The 9,322-nt window shown below is 42.2% G+C and overlaps 1 protein-coding gene across 1 annotated transcript; it reads right to left on the reverse strand.

Moving 5' to 3' along the window:
- Positions 1 to 546: 546 nt before the first annotated feature.
- LOC124279015 (ankyrin repeat domain-containing protein 50-like) lies at positions 547 to 9,106 on the reverse strand (the record flags this gene model as incomplete). The annotated part of the gene is made up of 2 exons (XM_046714809.1): positions 547 to 659; positions 8,174 to 9,106. Coding segments are annotated over 2 exons (1,046 nt in total), but the record flags the coding sequence as incomplete, so codon positions are not given.
- Between the last annotated feature and the right edge of the window lie 216 nt (positions 9,107 to 9,322).

Genomic DNA, 9,322 nt, shown 5'->3' on the forward strand with positions numbered 1-9,322 from the left:
ACGAATCTGTCAGTTATGTGATGTAGAAACAGAAATGAATTCACTTTGTGTTTGTCTGTCCACATTACAGTGACGTTCTAACGAAACACATTAAATATTATCTCATACAGATGCAACCGATGAAAGCTTTCGTACACATGTATATTCTAACTACTAAGAACGAATCTTATATATTAAATCTTTCACTATATATTAAACATTCACTAGCCAAAAGAAATGAACTGTTTAAAGAATGTGTACCTTCCTGTTTGTAGCATTATGATTATCTGTATATATGCATGGATGTAAAATACTCTCTTGTATATATGTCCGGAGGCCTTTTGTACAACAAATGTTTCAATCATTAAAGCACAATGAACACCCCCAATTCGACATCGATTGTCACAATGTCTTCCAACAAAATCCCTGAACTAAAGGGATACACATTCTGGCTCAATATTCCATAATACAGAAATCTGATTAATTGAGAAGGTTTCATTAGAAGTGATGCAGTCTTTATAACTGGTGTTTCACTCTGGAGAGACTTGGACATTCAGTGTGAATTCATTAAATCGAATATATAAATGGGAGATCATATCCTGCCATCTTCTCAGAGTAGACCTTGTCAAATTCCTCGTTCTGTGCCACCGTGTACCAGTTCTTCCAGTCCCCAACACCACCTGATTATAGGAGAAGTACAAAACATAACCATACGTCTGTGACCAGAACATAGTGGGTTATACATGTTCCATAGCTACCTCATACATCTTCTATCACACTTACTGCACCATATGGACATGCCCAGCCCGTTCTGAGTTTCTTTGGATTGTTAACGCCACACAGCTGTTCGTGGGCTTCCTATAGCTGATGCAACTATAAAAGGTACATCACCTGGCGTCATCTCAGATGACGTGATGTAAATTTAATACTTTCAAGGCGGCGAGGAAATAAAGAGACAACATTTCCAGTTTGTCTGTAGTCAGTGTAAACCAGTCACCTTGTCTCATGCCCATAGCGCCTCACATAGGATATTCGGTCCAGTTTCATCAACACATTGGTGTCTGTAACAACATGGATGTAGTCAACATGTCAGTGTCTGTAAAAACATGGATGTAGTCAATACGTCAGTGTCTGTAACAACATGGATGTAGTCAACACGTCAGTGTCGGTAACAACATGGATATAGTCAACACGTCAGTGTCTGTACCAACATGGATATTGTCAACATGTCAGTGTCGGTAACAATATGGATGTTGTCAACACGTCAGTGTCTGTAACAACATGGATATTGTCAACACGTCAGTGTCTGTAACAACATGGATATTGTCAACATGTCAGTGTCGGTAACAACATGGAATTGTCAACACGTCAGTGTCTGTAACAACATGGATGTAGTCAACACGTCAGTGTCTGTAACAACATGGATGTAGTCAATACGTCAGTGTCTGTAACAACATAGATGTAGTCAACACGTCAGTGTCTGTAACAACATGGATGTAGTCAATACGTCAGTGTCTGTAACAACATGGATGTAGTCAACACGTCAGTGTCTGTAACAACATGGATGTAGTCAATACGTCAGTGTCTGTAACAACATGGATGTAGTCAATACGTCAGTGTCTGTAACAACATGGATGTAGTCAACACGTCAGTGTCGGTAACAACATGGATGTAGTCAACATGTCAGTGTCGGTAACAACATGGATGTTGTCAACACGTCAGCGTCTGTAACAACATGGATATTGTCAACACGTCAGTGTCTGTAACAACATGGATGTAGTCAACACGTTGGTGTCGGTAACAACATGGATGTAGTCAATACGTCAGTGTCGGTAACAACATGGATGTAGTCAACACGTTGGTGTCTGTAACAACATGGATATTGTCAACACGTCAGTGTCTGTAACAACATGGATGTAGTCAACACGTTGGTGTCGGTAACAACATGGATGTAGTCAATACGTCAGTGTCGGTAACAACATGGATGTAGTCAACACGTTGGTGTCTGTAACAACATGGATGTAGTCAACACGTCAGTGTCTGTAACAACATGGATGTAGTCAATACGTCAGTGTCGGTAACAACATGGATGTAGTCAACACGTCAGTGTCGGTAACAACATGGATGTAGTCAACATGTCGGTGTCTGTAACAACATGGATGTTGTCAACATGTCGGTGTCTGTAACAACATGGATGTAGTCAACACGTCGGTGTCTGTAACAACATGGATTTAGTAAACACGTCAGTGTCGGTAACAACATGGATGTAGTCAACAGGAGAGTGTCTGTAACAACATGGATGTAGTCAACAGGAGAGTGCCTGTAACAACATGGATGTAGTGAACAGGACAGTGTCTGTAACAACATGGATGTAGTCAACAGGACAGTGTCTGTAACAACATCGGCGCAGTCAACGCAGTTGTGGCGGTGTGTGTCCTGTGCAGAGAGCTGCCGTGTTTGGCAGCTTGACTCCTGAGCGTTTCTTCGACTTCAGTCATGACTCCACGACGAAGCACATGTGATACATGTGGTCTCACTTTAGGCAAAGGAGTGTGTTGAAAATTGCCTCTGTTTACCCAGCAGAAAATGGGTACTCGGTGGAATAAGTTATGTGGTTATAACCTTCTAGCGCCTAATAGGCAGCTTGAGTTGTCCGGGGTAATAATGTGCTGTGCTATTGATTGTTAGCGTTATGAACATACCTAGTGTGCAGTTTGGCGCTATATAAATGGATACATTATTATAACATTTACTAGTTCATTAACATGACTCGTCTGTAATGACACGCATGTCGTCAGTATCAATGTCAGCAGTAGTAATACATGTAATAGCAGTGAGACATATCGTTGAGAGCAGTCCCCGTCACCTCGTCCTTCAGTACCTGGTGTTGCTGTGAGAACGTCCTCAGAAGAGCTTAAAAGTCGCGAGATGAAATAGAAAATCAGTGTAGTGATTTGATAATAGTCGTTATGTCATCTGACTTCGATTCGGTTAATTTCAAAGCTCATATTCATGGATCTATGAATAACATACTCTTAAAGGACAAGAACCCGGTGTTCAAACTGTGAGGAACACAAAAACTGTGTTGGCCTCAGTTGAACAAATACTGTTCAGAATGCGACTATATCGCCAGCTTTCAGTATGCTCTGTACCGAACATTTGCTGATACGCACTACAGTAAACAATATGATATCTTGGCTTACAGGAATAACCTTCAAAGGTTAGCCTCGGAAACGTTGATGGTTATGGTATGCTACTGGATTATGCAGTTTTTAACCATATGCTACAATCATACGCAAAATGTGGTCAAAATGTATCTGATGTCTGAATCAAGGTGTGTGAATGAACGTGGGGCCAAGAAATAATGAATAGATCTCAAAAGCATAACCAAGAACACATTTGTGACACGTGAGCAGATCTCTGAGACAGCAGCGGCCGTGGGATCATGTACCTTCTAATGAGTATTGGAGAAACGTGCTTTTTATTTTTATAGTCACAAGCAATAGTGTTCTGGAATCACCTTGGTTATCTGACGTGTTGCACAACTTTCCAAAAGTGTATTCAGTGTTTCACTGCTAAGTTTCCTTTGCAAAAAAAAGAAGCCGTTTTCAGAAGAATGTATTGCGTTAGCTGAAGAGCAATCATGACATGCAATTTCAATGATAAAAAAGTGAAAATTCACACGTCTATAGACTAAGTTTTCGCCAACGCCATCAACCTTAATGGTTGTGTTTCTGTTTACGTAAGTCCACCAGTCTTCCTGCAATGTGATGGCCTAATGCGGAAGTGTCTGGGGCGTGTTTTGACGTTTATGTACATGTCAATCGAGTTCATCCCATATGTGTTCTATCGGGTTAAGGTCTGGTAATCGGGAAGACCATGGCAAGACATTGACGTTAGAATATGCAAAGTAGCAGACCATGATGCTTGCTGACCACTAAGTCAAATCTTTGTGTGCTGGATATCTTACTCCACATCATGACGCTTCCTTCACTGATTCTGTCAACCTGTCTAATGCAATTAGGGTCAAAATGCTCATCTCAACGACGGTTAACGCGCTGTCTTCCATCTCGCCGCTAAAGAAGAAATTGCGATACATCACCGAACCAGACTCACCTTCACTTTCTACAGGTCCAGTTCCGGACTCTATGACAAGCGACTGCGCCGATGGAAGTCTCTCAACACAATGGCGACAACTGGCCTTCTTGGCCGAATCCCAACTTCAGTTTGGTCCCAAATTCCTCTCAAACCAGGTTGTGCAGTCCCCAGACGATGACTGCGACTCCCCAGCTTGAAGGCGGCCTATGGCGATGTTTAAAAAGCTGAACAATGTAACGTTATCTAAACCGCCTTCATCTGGGAGCATTTCACTCATGAATGTTCTGCCAAGAATAAATAGGAGGATATCTGTGATTTGATTCACGGCAAAGACATTCTAATTATGACCGAATGTCGGGGATTGGTGATGAATCCTCAATTGCTGCCTTACCTCTCCCTGGTTACAGTCTCATACACAATCCACGCCCATCACGTGGCGGAGGCGTGGCCATCATCTACAAGTCATGCTTTCATATGAAAGTAAGGCAATATCCTAGCTCGTCCTGTGAATCCTTTGAATCCCTGGATTTTGTCTTCAGGAAAGACATCAACAAATGTAATACCTACATACAGGCCACCTCCATCAAAGGAAAACAATCTCACTTTGGCTCAGTTTTTCACTCTTCTGGAAATTAAAATTACAGAAATATCCAGATTCATTCTTACTGGCGACTTCAATGTGCACTTTGACAATATGGCCAAGTGTGAAACCATCAGGACTCATGACTGGGCTGTGTGCAGCTGCTGAATACCCCAGCCCGTGCCAGGGGTCACATCCGTAACTGGGTGATGACCCGTTAACATGAATGTCTCGCAAAGAACATTTCTGTGATCGACAATTACACAAAGATGACGCTTTGGAAAGAAATAGTATATTTGCATTGTTTTTGCTGCTGCTACAAGAGTCCAATATTCTCAAAATCACCTCTGCATTCTTTTTTTTATGAAGAGTGTAACTCGGCATTTTTTAAGAGTTTATCTGGGCAGTTTTTGTGCACAATTTGCACTATGGTTTATGGAACTCGCAGTTAGGTATCGATTGGGAGAAAAGCATTCAGAACACTGGTGAAAGACACTGCCTAAAACTTCAATCCGACATGGCTACCGAACGTTGCCCTTTAGCCACATTCATATCCAGTCGAAACAAGCAATCACCTATTTGTGGTACAGCAACGTGTAGTGAAATTGGACAAAGTACTGTGACTTTGTGACCCAGTCCACCTAAGAGAGTGAGTACCTCGTAAAGATGGGAAACCACATTAACTTGGTGCACCTAATTACTGTAAGAGTTGTATGATCCCCAGGGAGTTGAGATTGAAAATATGATGTGCCGTGAGATTGCCATCCAAAGACCGAGGGAAAATCAAAGCGGCTTTGAGCTAATAAATACCACTACACTCTTAAAAACAGAAACACATTAAACAGTGGAAGGAGATAAAGTCACAGGATCTGGTCAATGGAGGTATTTGCTGGAAAATTGCCTCAAACTAACTCTAGGATTTCCTTGCAACTCACGCACACGACTTCGGATGGTTTGGTCAGAAATGATGTCCTGCATTGTCCGTTGCTCTAGCAAATCGGAGACGTAGGTGAAATACCCGGATGAAACGGTCTTGAGCAGAAGTGTTCACTCTTGGCCTTCCACTTCTGGGATGACTGATGCCATAATGTGGTGGACGCTGAAGTGTATTGCATTTACATTGAAGTGATGAATTTGGTTTGGCCTTTCATACTCGACGTCTCTACTCATGTTAACGACACATTGCACGTGCATTACGTGGAAAACTTTTTTTCTGCATGCACTTTTGACATATCGTTCTCATTTTTCTTATGACAAACGTTTACAAACACATTCTGGGATGCTTTTGCTGGCAATACTCAACAACCGCGATATGATTGGTCACATATATGAAATATTAACTCACCAGAGTCTTGATAACCACAGTGAGATCAGATATTATACATGGAGCTTGTTTACAAATGAAAGCAGTCAGGCACGAAGTGTCAGGGTCAGACGATGTTGACGAAGGACGATGGTAACTCCTGTGATATCGTTGGTTCCGTGTAATTCCCTGTCTTAATCCGTGTGTCAGTCCTTGTGTTGATTCTCGAACTTTCCAGCAAAGCATGGCTGTATCATTAACCACTTAAATCTTTCTCGAAACATGTTGAACATACGACCGTGAGTCAAAGCATGAACATCCGATCAAGGGAGGTAACTCTGGAGCGCTTTCTCAAAAGGCGTACCGCTAAAATACTATTGCCATTGAACATATGACACGAAATGTGACCCACAACCAACACTCAAAACTTTAAACATTGTGACACATAATTATTATCATCTAAACAATGTTATTACAAACCACAAAAACACACTCTCGTAACACAAAACTGATTATTTAAATTTTATTTTGAAGTGTCTGACCTTCGGCATTGCGCCGAGAACCTTAACATGTTTGTGGCAACTGCTTGAGGGCCAGTAGCTCCTTTGTGATGTTTAATTCTGACCAATGGTAGTGGTTGTGTTTGAAAAAAAAACCCATCGGAATAACAACAAAAATAATAAATAATAATGCCTCTCTTTACTGCACGCAATATTTTAATTTGTAAACAATAATGATAAATCGAACAGTTAAATGGGTATCCTGCCTTTCAGGTGTGGAACACTAATAACCTGATACCTGAGACACATCAGCTCCTCTACTCACGAGTAACTCTACCACGTCTTTATGTCCATATTTTGCTGCTACCATCACTGGTGTCATCCTCTACTGTTGATGTCGTCCCTTACAGGCCCAATGAAGGATGTTGCTACCGTCGTCACATACGAGTGACAAATTGGCTCCATTCTCTACGAGTAGCTCGACCAATTCTTTATATACCGTTTCTGCTGCTATCATCACTGGTGTCTTCTTCTTCCATCCTCTACTGTTGATGTCCACAATATTCTGTGAAAGGACATACTTAACCACCGCAATATGTCCTTCCCTACAGGCCAAGTGAAGGATGTTGTTACCGTCGTCACATACGAGTGACAAATTGGCTCCATTCTCTACGAGTACCTGGACCAATTCTTTATATACCGTTTCTGCTGCTATCATCACTGGTGTCTTCTTCTTCCATCCTCTACTGTTGATGTCCACAATATTCTGTGAAAGGACATACTTAACCACCGCAATATGTCCTTCCCTACAGGCCAAGTGAAGGATGTTGTTACCGTCTTTACATACGAGTGACAAATTTGCTCCATTCTCTGCGAGTACCTGGACCAATTCTTTATATCCCGTTTCTGCTGCTATCGTCACTGGTGTCTTTTTCTTCCATCCTCTACTGTTGATGTCCACAATATTCTGTGAAAGGACATCCTTAACCACCGCAATATGTCCTTCCCTACAGGCCAAGTGAAGGATGTTGCTACCGTCGTCACATACGAGTGACAAATTGGCTCCATTCTCTACGAGTACCTGGACCAGTTCTTTATATCCCTTTTCTGCTGCTATCATCACTGGTGTCTTCTTCTTCCATCCTCTACTGTTGATGTCCACAATATTCTGTGAAAGGACATACTTAACCACCGCAATATGTCCTTCCCTACAGGCCAAGTGAAGGATGTTGTTACCGTCTTTACATACGAGTGACAAATTGGCTCCATTCTCTACGAGTACCTGGACCAATTCTTTATATCCCGTTTCTGCTGCTACCATCACTGGTGTCTTCTTCTTCCATCCTCTACTGTTGATGTCCACAATATTCTGTGAAAGGACATACTTAACCACCGCAATATGTCCTTCCCTACAGGCCAAGTGAAGGATGTTGTTACCGTCTTTACATACGAGTGACAAATTTGCTCCATTCTCTACGAGTACCTGGACCAATTCTTTATATCCCGTTTCTGCTGCTATCATCACTGGTGTCTTCTTCTTCCATCCTCTACTGTTGATGTCCACAATATTCTGTGAAAGGACATCCTTAACCACCGCAATATTTCCTTCCCTACAGGCCAAGTGAAGGATGTTGTTACCGTCGTCACATACGAGTGACAAATTTGCTCCATTCTCTACAAGTACCTGGACCAATCCTTTATATCCCCTTTCACCTGCTATCATCACTGATGTCTTCTTCTTCCATCCTCTACTGTTGATGTCCACAGCATTCAGCGAAAGGACATACTTAACCATCTCAAGATGTCCTCCCTTACAGGCCAAGTGAAGGATGTTGCTACCGTCGTCACATACGAGTGACAATTTGGCTCCATTCTCTACAAGTACCTCGACCAATTCTGTATGTCCCCTATCCGCTGCTACCATCACTGGTGTCTTCTTCCACCTTCTACTGTTGATGTCCACAATATTCTGTGAAAGGACATACTTAACCACCTCCATATTTCCTTCCCAACAGGCAGAGTGAAGCATGGTTTTATGGTTGTAGTATTTTAGTGACCCATCAGCTGTTTTACTCACGAGTAACTCCACCACTTCTTTATGGCCGCAGTGTCTTGCCACCATGATTGGTGTCATCTTCTTTGATCCTCTTCTGTCGATATCAACCCTATTCTTTGAGAGGATATACTTCACCACCTCCACATCTCCACCACGACAGGCACAGTGAAGGACGTTGTCACCGGTTTCATCAACAAGTGACACGCTAGCTTCTTTGTCCACAAGCAGCTCCACCACGTCTTTGTGTCCGTGCTCTGCTGCCAGCATCACAGCTGTTCTCCCGCACTGTACTCTACTGTTGATGTCCAACATGTTCTGTGAAAGGACATACTTCACCACCTCTACATCTCCTCCCAGGCAGGCAGAGTGAAGGGTGTTGATGTCGAATCTATCGACGAGTGAAATGTTAGCCCCTTTGCTTACGAGTAACTTCACCACTTCTCTATGTCCTTTACCTGCTGCCCTCATCACCGGTGTTCTACCAATACAATCTTTACAGTTCATGTCCAATCGTCCTTGAGACAAGATGAGTTTCACCTTTGGCAGATTCCCAGACTTTGAGGCACGGAGAAGCTCACAGGACAAGGATGCTGTAACACAGATGTTTACTCAATATATTTCTTAGACAACATTATGAGACAAACATGACTGGGATTGAAGGACAACATATTGTGAGGACATATAGATCGGTTCTTCATCATTTTGTACTTTTGACATCGTTAGGTAATGTTTTTAAGGAATTAACTACAGATTACGAATATATATTGATTGGTTGACCTGTCCTTAGAAAGCATATGTAAGCCAGA

This window comes from Haliotis rubra, unplaced genomic scaffold (genome assembly GCF_003918875.1).
Source record: "Haliotis rubra isolate DU_JTF1 unplaced genomic scaffold, ASM391887v1 Scf2445, whole genome shotgun sequence".
Classification (NCBI taxonomy): Eukaryota; Metazoa; Mollusca; class Gastropoda; order Lepetellida; family Haliotidae; genus Haliotis; species Haliotis rubra.